At 37.8% G+C, this 18,054-nt stretch overlaps 1 protein-coding gene across 1 annotated transcript in view; it reads right to left on the bottom strand.

The window, feature by feature from the left end:
* The window catches only part of ADAMTS20 (ADAM metallopeptidase with thrombospondin type 1 motif 20), a 211,090-nt gene extending 194,883 nt beyond the window's left edge, over positions 1–16,207 (bottom strand). The window contains exons 1-2 of the mRNA XM_017529893.2: positions 15,853–16,207; positions 14,931–15,292 (exon numbers count right to left, since the gene is read on the bottom strand). Coding sequence (XP_017385382.1) covers positions 14,931–15,292; positions 15,853–15,943 — 453 coding nt within the window. The 5' untranslated portion in view covers positions 15,944–16,207. The remainder of the gene's footprint in view (positions 1–14,930; positions 15,293–15,852) is intronic.
* Positions 16,208–18,054: the final 1,847 nt, after the last annotated feature.

Below are 18,054 nucleotides of genomic sequence, written 5' to 3'. Positions count from 1 at the left end.
ACAAGGATGAAATGCAGTGGCACAATCTCGACTAAATCCAACCTCCACTTCCCAGGCTCAAGTGATCCTCCCACCTCAGCCTCCCATACCTGGTGAATTTTTTTTTCTTTTGTATTTTTGGTAGAGATGGGATTTCACCATATTGCCCAGGCTGGCCCTGAACTCCTGAGCTCAAGTGGTCTGCCCACCTAGCCTCCTAAAGTGCTGGGATTACAGGCATGAGCCACTATGCCCTGCCCTTATTTTTATTTTTAATTTTTGTGGGTACATACTAGGTGTATATAGTTATGGGGTACATGAGATGTGTTGATATAGGCATACAATGTGAAATAAGCACATCATGGGGAATGGAATATCCATCTCCTAAAGCATTTATTTTCTGAGTTACAAACAATCCAATTATATTATTTATTTTAAAATATACAATTAAATTATTATTAATATAGTACTGTTGTACCAGCAAATAGGTCTTAAACCATTTTTGTATACCCATTAACCATCCCACCTCCCCTCACCCATTCAACCCTCTCACTATTCTTCCCAGCCTCTGAATCCATCCCTTCTACTCTCTAGGTCCATGAGTTCAATTGTTTTGGGTTTTAATTCCTACAAATAACATGAAATGTACGTCTTTATATGCCTGGCTTATTTCGTTTAACATAATGATTTCCAGTTCCATCCATGTCTTTAGAAATGACTGGATCTCATTCTTTTTTATGGCTGAATAGTACTCCATTGTGTATATAGATCACATTTCCTTTATCCATTCATCTGTTGATGAACACTTAGGTTGCTTCCAAATCTTGGCTATTGTAAATAGCGGTGCGACAAACACAGGAGTACAGATATCTCTTGAATATCCTGATTTCCTTTCTTTCCAATCCCAGCAGTGGGATTGCTGAATCATATGGCAGCTCTACTTTTAGTTTTCTGAGACCCCTCTAAACTATTCTCCAGGGTGGTTGCACTAATATACATTTCCATTACAATGCACAAGGGTTCCCTTTTCTACACATTCTCACCAGCATTTGCTATTGCCTGTCTTTTGGATATAAGCCATTTTAACTGGGATGAGATGATATCTCATTGTAGTTTTGATTTGCATTTCTCTGATGATCAGTGATGTTGAACATCTTTTCACATGCCTATTTGCCATTTGTCTTCTTTTAAGAAAGTTTGTTCAAATCTTTTGCCCATTTCTTGATCAAATTATTCAATTTTTTTCCTATAGAGTTGTTCGAACTCCTTATATATTCTGCTTATTAATTCTTTGGCAAATGGGTAGTTTGAAAATATTTCTCCCATTCTGTGGGATGTCCCTTCACTTTGTTGATTGTATCCTTTGCTGTGCAGAAGCTTTTTAACTTGATGTGATCTCATTTCTCCATTTTTGCTTTGGTTGCCTGTGCTTGTGGGGTATTGCTCAAAAATTTTTTCCTAGACCAATGTCCTGAACACTTTACCCAATGTTTTCTTGTAGTAGTTTAATAGTTTGAAATAACATATATTTTAAATCACTATTTTAACTGAACAATCACTTAAAACCATTTAAATGATGATGGCAATTGTAGCCATAAAGTTCTCTTTACACTGATACTTATTAGTACGTTGAAATCTCCTTAAAGGTAAGAAAATCTTTACCATTTTCACAGGTCCAACATCTAAAACATTGCCTGAAACACAGCAACACTCCATACATAGCTGCAGAAATGAACATTTTTGTAACAAACACGGTGAAGTACCTCCTTTTTTTCTCTTCCTATACCCTTTAGTAATTCTTTAATTTTTTAAATGAACATTCTTAAGTTATGCTACTCTTGAGACATGTCTGAGATTTAGTTATATGATGGTTTTCTTTCAATTCTTGAAAGTAAGATGTTTAAACACCGTTATATAACATATATTCCAATATATTAGGATTACACATTTTTAAATAGTTTAAAAATTAATGAAATTCCATCAGACACACTGACTATAAAGCACTGAAATTATAGTCTATAAAACAAAAGGCAAAGGTATATATATTAAGAATTCTTATCTATTTCTTGGATGCATTTCTAGGGCCAATACCCTGACATATTTCACAAATCCTACCAGTGTATATTTTCCAAAGATAACTACAAATCACTTACTTTCAACAAACACCAATACTCCAGTATTCTCTGCCTTTCTAGAAAACTAATTTTGCCCTTACTTATAAGAAGTAACAAAGATGCTGTTTTTGAATCCTGAGTACATGGATCCATGGAAAATCCCTTTCTGCCTTTTTTAAAAAGCATGCTGAAGAGGGGAAATGTGATAGTGTCTTGACAAAGGATACTAATAGACATGAGGCAGCTTGTTTACTCTAAACTAAATGTACTTACAAAGCCACTTTAAATAGCATCACACTGTCTTCAAGCAATATTGAAAACATTAATATTCACCACAGATTGTTTATATTATTATTGTACTTTAAGTTCTGGGGTACATGTGCAGAATGTGCAGGTTTGTTACATAGGTATACACATGCCATGATGGTTTGCTGCACCCATCAATCCATCATCTATATTAGGTATTTCTCCTAATGCTATACCTCCCCTAGCCCCCCACTCCCTAACAGGCCCCAGTGTGTGATGTTCCTCTCCCTGTGTCCATGTGTTCTCACTGTTCAACATAGGGTGTTTGGTTATCTATTCTTCTGTTAGTTTACTGAGAATGATGGTTTCCAGCTTAATTCATGTCCCTGCAAAGGATATAAACTCATTCTTTTTATGGCTGCATAGTATTCCATGGTATATATGTGCCATATTTTCTTTATCCAGTCTATCATTGATGGGCATTTGGGTTGGTTCCAAGTCTTTGCTACTGTGAATAGTGTTGCAATAAACATACATGGGCATGTGCCTTTATAGTAGAATGATTTATAATCCTTTGGGTATATACGCTATAATGGGATTGCTTGGTCAAATGGTATTTCTGATTCTGGATCTTTCAGGAATCATCATACTGTCTTCCACACTGGTTTAACTAATTTACACTCCCATCAACAGTGTAAAAGTGTTCCTCTTTCTCCACATCATCTCCAGCATCTGTTGTTTCCTGATTTTTTAATGATCACTGTTCTAACTGGCATGAGATATCTCACTGTGGTTTTGATTTGCATTTCTCTAATGATCAGTGATGATGAGCTTTTTTTCATATGTTTGTTGGCTGCATAAATGTCATCTTTTGAGAAGTGTCTGTTCACATCCTTCGCCCACTTGTTGATAGGGTTGTTTTTTTCTTGCAAATTTAAGTTCTTTGTAGGTTCTAGATATTAGCCCTTTGTCAGATAGACAGATTGCAAGAATTTTCTCCCATTCTGAAGGTTGCCTGTTCACTCTGATGATAGATTCTTTTGCTGTGCAGCTCTTTAGTTTAATTAGATCCTATTTGTCTATTTTGGTTTTTGTTGCAATTGCTTTTGGTGTTTTAGTCATTAAATCTTTGCCCATGCTATGTCCTGAATGGTATTGCCTAGGTTTTCCTCTAGGTTTTTTATGGATTTAGGTCTTATGTTTAAGTCTTTAATCCATCTTAAGTTACTTTTTGCATAAGGCATAAGGAAGGGGTGCAGTTTCAGTTTTCTGCATACGGTTAGCCAGTTTTCCCAACACCATTTATTAAATAGGAAATCCTTTCCCCATTGCTTGTTTTTGTCAGGTTTGTCAAAGATCAGATGGTTGTAGATGTGTGATGTTATTTCAGAGGCCTCTGTTCTGTTCCACTGATCTATATATCTGTTTGGGACAAGTATCATGCTGTTCTGGTTACTGTATACTTGTAGTATAGTTTGAAATCAGGTAGCATGATGCCTCCAGCTTTGTTCTTTTTGCTTAGGATTATCTTGGCTATGTGGGCTCTTTTTGGTTCCAAATAAAGTTTAAAGTAGGTTTTTTCTAATTCTCTGAAGAAAGTCAGTGGTAGCTTGATGGGGATAGCAATGAATCTATAAATTACTTTGGGAAGTATGGCTATTTTCACAATATTGATTCTTCCTATCCATGAGCATGGAATGTTTTTCGATTTGTCTGTGTCATCTCTTATTTCCTTGAGCAATGGTGTATAGTTCTCCTTGAAGAGGTCTTTCACAACCCTTGTAAGTTGTATTCCTAGGTATTTAATTCTCCTTGTAGCAATTGTGAATGGGAGTTCATTCATGATTTGGCTCTCTTTTTGTCTATTATTGGTGAATAGGACCACAGGGTTTTTTTTAACCTCCTTTTGGATCAAACTCTGACTAGGAGGTACTATTTTAACATGACAATAAAACTGCACATTGGTCCAATCTGCATTCCTATATAAGAAGAAAATATAGTTCTATCTACAGACCATAGCACCTACTTTTAAGTTGTGCTAGAACACTCTAGTCTTTTAAAAAATTGCCTTTGTAACTTAAATGACAAGCTTGTATGTTTGAAAACACTAAGTTCAAAAATAATGGCAAACATTTGTCCTTTTTATTTACTAATGAATGACTTAGAAGTATTTTGCTTCCATCAATTTTTCTATAACAAACACCACTGCAGTGGACTTTATGTTCAAATAATTAAAATATTAGGGCTTTGCCTAAAGGCTCCTAAGGAAGCACTCTAATTTTTTTTAACTTGGAAAGAACCCAGCAAGGAATTGGAGGACTTAAAAAAGCAGGTGGTTCATAGAAATGTATTTAGATCATACCATATTTTTAGCAACATGCCCATCTGCAGATGGGCCCTGCAATTTGATTCATGAAAAATGCCAATCAAATCCCAACATTTCTTTAAATGGCTATTAAAAGCAGTGAAACTAGTTTTCACTTGGGTAGGAGTTTCTTAATTACTTAATAATCTTTTATTTGCCAAGCTGTTTTGAAAGGCAGTTAGGTGACTATACAACTGACTCCAATTTATTCCCATAGGCCAAAATTTTTATATGTTTAGAAGATTGCATATAATTTGTTTTCTAAAATGTTTTTTTCAGTATCATGGCATTCATCCATATAATTTTTTTTCAAAATACATAGCAAACACGTGTACTTTTGCTACAGTCAATAAGGTACTCTCAGATTTCATTAAAGGATAATAACAACAAGTACAAAATACAAACCCTTTGAACTCTTTTCCCAAATCATTTATAGTTATCACATTAAACTATCAACTGGAGAACATTTGAAAATAAGATACTACTGAAGTGTTGACTAAAATACTTGGTTTTTCCATCTTCAATCATAAATCATATCATATGAATCAGTATGATGATATATAAGAAGAAAGCCTAGGTATGAGTTCTGTGTTAGTGCTCATGGAATCTTAGGTAAGTTACTTTATATCTTTGACCCTCAGTTCCATCATCTGTAAAAAAAAAAAAATTGAAATAATTGTATCTACCCAATTTCCTAGAAAGGTTAATACATGTTTAAGTGATATTAATAATAGGAGCTCAATAATTGTTTTGAAATTGAACATATTTTGAAACAGAAAGAATAATATTCTCCACTAAAAACACAAATTAATAGCCACTGTTTTTACCACTGGCAGAGTATAAATGTTACCACAAATATAAACTCTGAGATTAATTTTTATTTGCGGATAAGTAAAAATGTAAAAAGCTTTCTCTCTCTGAGAGTTTCTGCTTGTAACACCATTAGTCATGCCTAGGAAATAGTGTATTATACACAAACACACATTGAATAAATGAATGAATCAATGATATGAAGAAAACACATGAATTATCTCCAGATACATAAAACAGAAAATTCATTGTAAGGGTTTTTTTTTTTTTTCTTAAAGACAAATTATTCTTCTCTTCTCTAGCAGTATTATTTACCTTCCACATTCTGAGACAATTCCAGATCTTAGTATAAAAGTGAAATAATAAAAAAGAAATAAATACATTGCTGGTACCTTACTTTTTAAAAAGGGACTGGTCTCTTACCAAGTCCTGGGCTGTTCAAATCAAGAAAATAAAACAAAGACTCTAGACTCATCTACCCAAGATTTATGTAGCTAAAAGACACAAGTTCAAAAAGTGTCCCCCAGCAGCCTTGATAACATGGAGTAAATTCTGTAATATTTCTCGTTCGTATGGGCACTAAGGTGTTATGAAGGCATATGAACTAATTAAAAAGAGGAGAGAACTATCAAAGAAATGGCCATGTTCTTGTGGGTCTGGGTAGTGGTCCTTAGACAGCCTCTCCCAACCTGTCATCAAAATATCCATGAAAATATAAAATCAAAAATCATAATAATGAGAAATTTAAAATAATAAGAAATCATTAAAAACTATTTTGTAGGTCTATAATGGAAACATACAAGTGATACATTGCCAAAATGTTCGAAAGCAATATTACTTTAAAACAAACACAAAGATAAATATTATATCTATAGGGACATATGGCATACATATGCCAGACCACCTGTAATATTTGTAGCATGTATTTTCCTAGTTTACTTTTAAACTTATTTACAATTATTTTTACATGGTACTCTTCAATTATTATTTGGGCAAAGCCATTGATTTTTTTTTCATTTGTTATATCTTCCTTTGTATTTTTTCCCTATCTGAAAATTGCAATATATTGTCATTTTCTTTTACTTTAGTACAGTTGGAATTTTATTTGGTTTACCAGTAATATGAGAATTCAAAATTTAGTTTTTCCTTGTAATAACTTCTTGGCATTCACAAATTTAAAACAAATGCCTTTTAGGCTTTGGCAACTGTCACAGAAAACTAACTTGAAGCAATTAACAAAACTTGATCTGCTATCAGAAGCCAATTAAGTTTTAGAAGGACTATACTGTCAAAGAAAACACTAGCCTGGACTGAAAAAGCCTTTGACTGAGTTCATTGTAAAATAACCTATAGGCTTTCAGAATTACTCCAGCATTCTTGAAGATCCCTCAAGACAACATCCTCCTGAGACCCCATTTTAGATGTGACCATGGTGGAAGATGGACAAGAGCCTTTCAGAAGGCAGAAGCAAGGACCTGGGCAATTGAGGTTCAAGAACCCCAGCCAAAACCAAGGGCTGAGCACTGTGGTTCATGCCTGTAATCCCAACACTTTGGGAGTCCAAGCAGGAATACTACTTGAGGCCAGGAGTTCAAGGCCAGCCTGGTCAACATAAGGAGAGACCATCTCTACTAAAAATTAAAAAACAACAACAAAAAAACTAGTCAGGTGTGGTGGCTTGTGCCTGCAGTCTCCAGCCACTTGGGCGGCTGAATCAGAAGATGTGTTTGAGCAGAAAAGTTCAAGGCTGCAGTGAGTTATTATCATGCCATCATGCCACTGCACTCCATCCTAGGTAACAGAGCAAGATCTTGTCTCAAAGGAAAAAAGGAAGAAAAGTAATCAAGGAGTTTCCCTCCTTCCAGAGTAGTGAGTATCCGCAATTCCTCTTCAGGAGTCAAAATCGCTAAATATCCGTGACTACTAGGTGTATCCTTTTCTTTTTCTACAGCACGTTGAGATTAGGGTTGTAGTCATGCTGGTCATGCTGTATACTTGGCTGGTAGCTAAAAATAATTTATCTTTTTAATTCATATTTTTCCAAGCTACAAAGAGCCAAATCTTGACTTTATGGAGAAGACAGCATTATCCAGAGATCCTGGACATTGAGCAAGAGGCAATGCCCCTGTGGAAACTTTGAGTTTTCTCCTTATAGACAGGATGAGTATGTCTGATGTGTGATCTGTTTGGTGAACAGAAGGGCAGCCTCTGGTAAAGACTATTGGTAATCACCAATATGGATGTTCCTTCCTTTCTCCTACAAAAAATCAATGCCCCTCATTTTACAGCCTCTTTACATCTAGGTAGAACCAGGCAACTAGTTCTCCTCAATAGAATGTACATAAAATTGGTTTGTGTCACCTTTGGGCTGAGAAAGTCAAGAGCCAGTATACTTTTTCTATGCTCTTACTATAGTTATAAATTAGTTATATAGCTCAAAAACATATTTGTAATTAATAAATATAATACTTTTCCAATAGAAAACACATACCTGTACCACCAAAACCTAATAGTGGCTGTTACATAATAAATGACTGATAAGTAATTGTTGAAATAAATGAATAAAGTATTTCTTTCTCTGCATATTAGTATGAGTTAGACAGCTTAAATATATTTCATAGAAACTATAATTACAATAATTGCAACAGAAATAAAGCCACAAAAGGGTGTGATGTGAGCTCAAATGAATGAAGTAATAAATAGAACACTATTAACTTACGTATCACCTGAAAAGGTTTAGTCAATGTAAAATTTCTTAAATATGACCAAGTACTTTAACTAAAATTGCCAAAATAATTTCCCTGCATCGAATGACTGATATGCAGATGAGCTAGCTAAATATTTGGCATATATAAATAAAAGTTAGCTGCTTATCTTATTCATAATGTATTGAGTAATTCTATATATTAGGTGCTAAAAGAAGTATGACTATCATTTCTACCTTCTAATTCTATAAATGAAATATAAATGCAGACAAATAACTTTAACATGTAATGAGAATACATGTGCATAAAAAATCAACTGATGCAACAAGGAAGGCCTGGTCAATTTTGCCCAGAGAAGATCAGGGAAAAAGGAAAGTGGCTAAAATGGATCAGAAAGGATAGGTATGAGGTTGAGGGAAAGGACTTTCAACACAGAGAGAAGAGCAAATATAAATTCAAGCAATTATGAGGATTAGAGTGAATCTGTGATTCAAACAAGTGTCTCCAGAATAATTACCTTTCTTGTCACCTTTTCCTCTGTCGTTGTCTTTTTTGGTTAATATCCACAAGATTACTCAGTCATTTAAGCCAGAGTCATTAATACCATTTTGGTCTCCTTTGCTAATGCTCCAAAATTCTAAGGAGTCTCCTGCAAGGATGCTCCGCTTCAGCACTATGGACAGTTTGATAAATCTTTTTTGTAGGAGGCTGTGTTGTGTATTGCAGGATGTTACTGGCCTCTACCCATGCTTTGCTAGTAGCATGCTCTCCTCAATAGACTCACAGTTGCGACAACTAAAATTGTCCCCAGACATTGCCAAATGTCTTCTGGGAGACAAAACTGCTCCCAGTTGAGAAGTACTGGTCTGTAGTAGCATACCTTCCACAGGTACCCACTCTTCTCCTTCCCCACTGCAACCACATTTATTTAAGTAGCCTCTCTTCCTTACTCACAGTAGGGTAGTAGACTACAACAGTGGTCTTCTCAGTGACTCACTGCCTCTCCTGTATGCTACACAACGTTGCATAAGAGGAGATGTGCCTCCTGACACATTGAACAAACCTACCACATACTGTTCAAGCCCTCGCTCCTTTGCAATGTATTTCAGGACCTTTACAACCTGATTCCAACCTTGGCCTTAAACCCTCACTACCCAATCTACCCTATTTTTCAACTGCACAGATCCACAAGAAGCCCTTGAATTTTCACATCCACATGTTTATTCATTCCTCAAAGTCCAGTTGAGAAGTCTTGCCCAACAGAGGCCTCACAAGTCTAATTACTCCTTCATTATCTGTTCCTTTTTTTGTAAAAAAAGTTTACATACCACTTTTTATGCTACGCACTTTAGCAAAGGCACTTTGAAATCCATCACAGTGTTCACACCCTGGCCATAACTCCCAAGGTCTACTCCCTGTCAGTAACTGAGTATGGCAGGGACACTATGGCAGGCTTATTCTTGAGAGGCATGGGACTCTTCTTCTGGCCAAGTCTGGTTCAAGGATGGCTTTGCTCAGCCTTGCTTGGACTGCTCAGCACCCTACGATGCTATTCCCCAACATTCTCATCCTCTTTTATTTTTCACCTGTTTTGGACGTACATAGCTCTCCCAGCTCTCCTCTTAGTTTCTCTAACATAGACACTTCCCTTACATAAAATCTTATCTTTGCATCTGCTTCTTGAAGGACCTGGACACTAGAAAGTTAAAAGAACAGCATAGGGAATTTTCCATACTGTTGTTTGATTAGTATTGGAGCAAGTACATGAATAACCAAAAGAGGTTCTTATCAGTTTTCCCAATAAGAAAAAATATGAATACAGAATGGCATGTATAATAATCCAAGGCTATATTAGTTCTGGGAAAGTAGAAAGTTTAGAAAATTATAAAACTAAAATTTTGCTAGAATACACCCAAAAAAAAGTAAAAACACTATCGTTTCCATATTTTTATTTCCTGTCTGAACAAGAAGTTACTAGAGTAATTCAATAATCAGTCATCAAAGAGGCAGTGCTTGACATGTTGCAGAATGGTTCATGTGAGAAACTTCAAAAGTACACATAGCCACTACAAGATACTCCGTGAGAATACTGTATAAGTCACATGCAATGTCTGGTTTTATGACATCTGGAAACTGTTTCCTTCAACCCAAAAGACTGCATTGCCTCAAATCCCACCAAGAAATAGTGAGATTAACTTTCCAGGCAGTTAAGTTAATCCCTGGGGGCCTTGGGAAGATGTGAACACCCTATGCAATATGATAAAAGGGCTACCAGAAGCACAAGGGATTATCAGAAATAGGCTGTGCAAAATTTGCACATTCTATCCTGACAAGTATATGCCAACTTATTAAATACTGATCTCTAAATACTTTGGCAAGAGTATTTATCAACATTATGAGTTGATAAATAATATGACCATAAAGAAGAAGTTCAGAGTGGAATATAGGGATATTAAGGTCTGGTAACCATACATGCTATCAATGAATTAAACACAAAGAGTTTAATTAGCCATTACATTACTTATAGATAATTTTATGAATCAGTTCCATTTTTATACCTTTTACAGATTTGGGAAATGAAAAATCTTTGTTCAGAAATGTTTGAATCATGGGATGAATAAATATACTTATGGAAAATAAAAATTATAGAGAAGATTAGAAAAGCAAGAATTATATACATGTTAAACAAAGAAAACCTCTGCCACATTCTTAGATTCTTCTGGTTTTTCAAAACACTTAGGAAAAAACTTAAACAATACTACTTATCATTCAGAGAAAAACACAAAAATACCAAAACTTCTAAAAGTGGGGGAAATTTAACCATATAGAAATTAAAAGAAAGTATTAGTTCACATGCTTGGGGTTAATTCAACACTAGCAACTAATCAAAATCAATAAATATGTTGGGGTGTCAGCTTCAACAAATGGTTGTAGAGAGATATTTTGAAAATATTCTTTTGATTTGTTTTTCATTCTTTTTCTCTAAAAGCCACATTTTCCAGCCGCCACCAGAGAAGGGAAGGGGAGAGTTTATTTCGGTTGGGAAGATGGAAAGCCCATAGGCCAATTAAATGAGATGTGAAAAGGGAACTCAGTAGATACTGGGGAATAAAGGGCAATGAAGGCAAAGAAAACAGATGGTAAGATGTACGCACATTAAATTCTCCACTGGGGGTTTAAAGAAGAATATCCCAGAAACAGAAGGCGTATTATATTGTTTAAATACTGCCAAAAGGGGTGTTCCAAGATGCTGACTATGTAGGATTCAAGAAAGGAACCCTCTGAAAGGGTTCCCTACACACAAATTTAGAGGCATAGAAGAGTTTGACAAAGAGAGGAACTGAGTCCCTCTTGACTCTCAAATGCCAGAGAGGGCTTGAATGAAGCCTTTAGATGAGTCTGCAAGAATAGCAATAGCATCACCAAACCAGTTTACCTGGAGAGGGCAATGCAGCAGTACTTTGTATTTGAAAGCTGCACAATGAATCACTGAGAAAAGAAATCAAGTGGATGTTACAGCCAGAATTCAGAGGGATATACAGCACTAGTGAGAGTCCAGGGGAGGATAAGTCAAGACCAGTGAGCTCTCACTGAGCAAGCAGAAAAAAGGCCATAAGATCTCAGGCCCAGAAATCAGCTTCTGGTAATAGAAAAATACAAAGAAACTATGGCACAAAGGACATCACCAGACACTTGAGGGGTTGAAGGACTGTAAAATTTCTTCACTCCTCTCTCAAACAATTCAAAGACCTCATAACGTGTTATGACCCTGTATATAATCAGTTTCCATCAATGGTCAATGTATGCTTAAATCCACCAATGTATAAAACAATACCCATTCGCAGAAAAAAAATGAGATGGCACGCTCATTTCAATATATTCAAGAAAAGCATTTGATAAAATACGACATCCTTTATTGATTAAAAGTAAAACTAAAGTAAAGCTAAAGGCAACTAGAAAAAGAAGAGAACATCTCTAAATTAATAAGACTGGCTCTGAGAATCCTTCAGCAAACTTCAACCTTAATGTTTAATGGACTGACAGAGGCCAAAGCCAGATGTCAAGTACACAAGGTGACAGAGATAAATTAGGAAGCAAGTAGGAGCAGGGTTGTAAGGTTAGCATTATTGAATTCCCAAGCTTTGTATCAACATCCATCCTCAAAAACTCAGCTTGTCCAGACTTCGGATACTACAATTTACCTAGATGTAAAGACTAAAGGCTTATCTGAGACTAAAAGAGAAATCTGGTATAATTACAAATGGATTCTAAAATCTACCAGGTTCTATTGTTTAATGAAACTACTAATCCAAACAAATTTAATCTTAGAGTCAGGATAGAAATAAATATATATAATCATAAATAGGTAGCTAATATCTGTTCTAGTGTTAACATAAAAATGAGAAATTTTAACAAGTCACTAATCTCTTCAGTAATTTAGACATAATTAGTTATGATCATACTACTGAAAAAAATGTAGATCTTGGTGCCTCTAGTTATTGGCAATGTTACTAGAAAATTTCATTCTCTACAATGATTGTTGTACTCAATTTAGCCTTATACAAATACAAAGAAATTATGTAAAATAAAGCTGAGTTATAGAGATATGAAAATAAGTGTTTAAATGTTAAATCAACAACTGCTGATAATATTGATAAATTAATCAAAAGCAAAGTACATAAATATTTCAGATTAATAATGCATGATAATGGGATTATACACTTGCCATTGAAAGTGTGACTCCTATAGGAGATTTTTCCTCTATAAAAATTTAGTAAAAAAACATTCAGAACAAATCATTTTATTTGTAATTTCTAGTAATCCCTCAACTAAATTAATTTTGTTCTGAATGTTTTATTATAAAATTTATATAACATAAATGATTGATTTCATATTTGATTAATAAGTACATTGCTAAACAAGACAAACATTGCTGATTAACTTACACATAATATCTTGTATAATACATTAAATTACCCACATAAATGAGGAAATAATAAATCTTCACACCTAACATTATAAAAATACTACTCAATATTAATTTTAAGATATGTTAATAAAATGAACTAGGTAATAAACAAAAAATTATGCATGAGGATGACTTAGGCAATTGTATCCAAACTGACACAGTGGCTAGAAAGGAAGAACTCCGGCTATGACTCAAAAATGTTTTTAACTGCTTTCTGAATTCAAAAAAAATTAATCATAAATATACGTATCTACTATGTACCCACAAAAAATTAAAAAAAAAATTTAAAAAGCATGCTGAATAATAATTTGAACTACATCAACTTTATGAATCAAAATGAGCATGAGCATCTTTCCCAATAATGCCTACCCATCTGGAATGCTTTCCCATGAGAAAATGTATTGACCATGACAAACTTGTGATAGCAAATCTAGAATTTTCCAGACAAACCAAACATTATTTTAGAAAGGTTTTAGAGAATATTTTTGTCCTTTGAAGTATAGGTAGCTATGTAAATATTAGAGTGTGATTCTGCCATTGCGATGTTGCAAGTATTTTACATGGATGAAAGAAAGGAAATAGTTCTAGGTATTTCATGTAAAAAATAACTCAAGATAATGGCTTGCAAAAGAGCTTACATCCAAGAAGACATCTTAAATCAATTAAGTCAAAGGAGTATTACATTTGAACTGGAGAGAAATGTTATCAACTTTTTATTTAATCAAAGAATAAACAGGGTTGATGTTCTAAAAATATCTTTGAACACCTTTCTAAAGGTATCTTTTGTGTAAGTGTGTATCTGCTAAACAAAAGCTAGATACTTAGGAACTGTGAAATCCTGTAACCAAATTCCTAGTTCTTGTTTTTTCTTGAATATGAATTTGTCAGAGGAGTTACCAAAGAAGTGAGGCTCTATATGTTTTAAAACAACTGTCTTTACCCTGGGTTCCATGAACTTGTATGGCAAAAAGTTACATCTTTATTTTCACTGACCTCTGATACTGAACATTTCCTTCAAGTATGATTGTATCATTTCCACAGACATTGTGGTTTGTTATCAATAAAATGATACTGTATCACATTATAGTTGGTGTAGTTATCTGGATTGTGTATACCCATCATCAACACAAAAATATAATAGACAAAACCAATAGATCTTTGTAGATAGACAGTTTCCAAGTTTGATGCATTTTAAACAGATTCAACTTCTTAGCTACTCTACTTCACAGGCCATCCCCATACCATCAACAAAACAAACTTTACCTATTCAGACTTTGCCAGCGGGAGTCTTTTCATTTTATGTATATTCATTATCCTTTCCTTCTATCAAATTCCATAAACAAAGTTATATAAGTAAATCCAGGGGATTGTGCCTCAATAGGACCATGAAAGGGTACATCTGAGTTAAACAGCCTGCCCTCCAGCTGGAAACCACACACTCCCCTTTTAACAGTGGTCCCACAGGCCAATCCCTGATCACCACTCCAGCGTCTGACACTTTCAAGAAAGATGCTCTTTCAGCGTTGCACGGAGGGTGGGTTTTGCCCAGCAGGCAGAGACCTGCTCATCCTGGTAGAGAGGCTTCCGAAGGAATTGCCTCTGGCTTGGTGTTAATCCTTCTGGTGGCCCACCCTGAACTCTAGGGTCATCAACCACCAACTTCAAAACCCGAGGTCATGTTCCCTGAATGCAGTCCTTGCCTGGATCCCGAGAAAAATGCCAAAGGAACCAAGGACGCTTACCAGGCCTCCACATAAGCTGACGACGGCCTTGAGATCCTCCTGAAAGTTGACCTGGCCGCTGTAGAAGCAATGGCGCAGGTCTGAGGACCCTGCGCCGCTCTCCCAGGCCCCGCGCTCCGGGGCTCCCAAGTGCACCTCGGTGTAGCCGGCGGCCAGAAAGGATGCATCCGCGGTCAGGTTCAGCTGGAAAAGGTGCCCGTAGGCAGTGAGGCGATAGTGGGTCCTGAACGGCGTGGGCTCCAGCGCCTCGGAGCTGCGTTTCTTCCGGCTGAAGTGGTGGCTCTGAGGGAACACTTCTCCAAACTCATTGACCCGCTCAGGGATCACTACTTCGTAGGAGGCCAGTGTCCTCACCAGGGCTTCTGCAACCACAGCGACAGGACCAGTGAGCTCCCATGCGTTCCTCATTGCCCATCCCCAAACATCTTCCACCAAACGTCCCCGCTAAAGGTCCCAGGTCCCAGTACAGCTAGGGGCATGACAAATGCACACATGCTGGTGCGCACGCACACACACACACACGTGCACTGGGACTGTTCGTGTTCTGCTTTCCCACACCCCCTATTTGCCCTACCCTCCCCAAGCAAAGACCCTACCACTAACGGCCCTAAGCAACCCACCTCCTTCCCCAGTACCTCCTCACCTCCCCAGCCGCCGTCTCCTTCCCTCCGGGTGCACGCGCCCCCCTGTCCCACGCGCCCCCGCCGCCTGGTCCCAGGAGTGCGATGCGTCCCAGGCGCGCGCGATTCCTCGAAACCCGGCGCAGTCGCGACCTCTCCGGCTGACCGGTCTGAGAGTCCCGGGAGCTCCTCCAGGGCCAGCGTTCCCAAATGGGCTGAGCCGCTCGTCCCCTCTGCCCTCCTGTCCCACTCGGGCCCTGCGCCCATAGGTCGCCGCTGAAGGCGTCCAGCGGTGACTTTACCTTGTCTGGGGTGGAAGTGAACTTCCCAAGACCTGGTGATGAAGAGCGAGACATGGTAGAGCAGCCCCGCCAGCCACTTGGCCACCCGCATGGTTCCACCCAGGGGACTCCGCTGGGGGAGGCCCACCGGAGCCGCCGGCCGCTGAGCTGGCTTCCCTCACGCTCGGATCCCTCTTCTTCCTCTCGCCCGCCGCTCTCCGCGCCTCAGCAGCCTGGGAAACAGCAGCGAGGGCCCCGGGCCGACTCGTCTAGCCAAACCGCCTGTCTTCGCTCGCTAAGCCGCTGCTTCATTGCACTGTAGCCTCGCTCCCTTTCTGCGCCCTCACCGCCCTCAGAAGCTCTCTCCTCAGGTTCAGGTCGGCGCGGGGAAGCTACTCGACCTAAGCAGGAACGGTGCCAACGTAAAAGCCCACCCAGGGCCGGCGAGGGCCGGGGAGAGCCCGCCCCTAGGGGCTGAACCCGGCCAATCAGCTGGAGGCGCGGCCGCCGCTCAACCTCCCGCGCGCATCCGCCTCCCTTCCCCACCCAGCCTCAGGCAGAGTGCGGTTCCCTCCCGCCGCCCCAGTGGGCGCGCAACTTGCTGAGTAGCCCTGAGGCCCGGCGGGGCACCAACCCCGAACCTATGAAACCCAGAGAAATGCAAGCGCCCGCGTATGTGAAAGGTGCCTTAGGATTTGGAGCTCTTAGATGAAATGACAAGCATCAGATAGTAAGTTTGTATTTTATGTTTCACGGTACTTTTAGGCTTCTCAAACAAAATAAAATAAGCTACAACGGAAGTTCTTGTAGGCAGAGGATACTACCAAGGAAGCTGTGTCCGAGCCTCACTTGCAAGGGCCCCTGTGTGTGTTGAGAGTTGCTGGGAGTTGAGGAGTGACATAGGTGGGCGAGGAAGCCGAGTTTGCACGCAAGCACTTGTGGCAATTGCGGAAAGAAATTTAGGTAAAGGATCTGAGTCTCCAAAGTTTTAGTAACTTATTGTGGTTGATTTTTTTTTCTAATATTCATTTTTGTACTTAATTTTGTATCAAGAGCCCTCCAAAATTATATGAACGTCAAGACCCACAAAACTTGGATCCGCCCTGCCTGTGGGAGATTTTGCTGTTAGTTCCACAGTATTCATACACCCTTTATTTATAATATGCATATAACCCCATGTATCCACAATTATCCTCCTCAACAATTATTGTGGCTCTGAATCCAGTTGTCCCCAGGTGTCTGTTAAATTAAATACACCTCAGCGGCAGCTGAAAGCAATTATTTTAGTACTACTTCTCATTTCCCAAATCCACCTGTTTGATTTGCAGGTTACATAATTACTCTTCTCTATATACAGTATGAAAGCAAAGGGGACTAGTCAGATTGTCTTGAAATCCAACCAGGGGAGAGAAAGAATATTAGGAAAAAAAAGGAAAGGAATACATGGGTAAATCTTCACAACCACAGTGGAAAACACTTTTAATTTGGTTCCTGATTGCCCTTCCTCTTCTGAGTTCTCAACAATGGAAATTCTGCACTCTGACCTCTGAAGGCATACTTCTTCACTTTTATGTCATATACTTGGCCATCTGTTGTTCACCAACAATGTGGAACAATCTTGTTCAAGAAAAGAGAGTTTAATATTACATATCCCAAGGAAATCACCCAGTTTGGTGATAGTAATTCTTCCACAATCACTCCCCTTCTTTTGTACCCTTTTCTCACAAGTGACATTTCATTCATCAGAGAATTAAAGACTTCTGGTGGGATTTTTTTCCTAAGCTAAGTATACTGTTATTCTCAACAAAACAAAAATGGACTTTACCCACACCTGTCTATTTAGTGGTTACCTTCAGTACATTACAATTGAGTCATTTTAATTACATTGCAGCTCTGAATGCTTCTTCACATTAGGAGCCATACCTTATCTCCTACAAATAACAGACAATAGAACTGCATCTGTTTAATTGAAGATCTCATTGCTGACTACAGAGAAAATTTGATATTTCATTTCCATCACTGAATGTTTGTCACTCAGGGCAGTATTTACAATCAAGCATTTGATTTTCAGCTTCCTCTAACTTTTCGAAATACTATGTTAAGAATGGGGCTCGGGATTTTTTTTTTTTTTTCATTTTTTAAATAAATGACAAGGTGTGTGGGAAGTGTATTCTATATCATTATTATCTTTACAATGTTCAATTAAAAGTATCATTTTCCTCA

This window comes from Cebus imitator, unplaced genomic scaffold (genome assembly GCF_001604975.1).
Source record: "Cebus imitator isolate Cc_AM_T3 unplaced genomic scaffold, Cebus_imitator-1.0 Scaffold2, whole genome shotgun sequence".
NCBI classification, from domain to species: domain Eukaryota; kingdom Metazoa; phylum Chordata; class Mammalia; order Primates; family Cebidae; genus Cebus; species Cebus imitator.
Note: the sequence above shows the minus strand (reverse complement) of the source record. Positions and strands in the feature narration are given on the sequence as shown.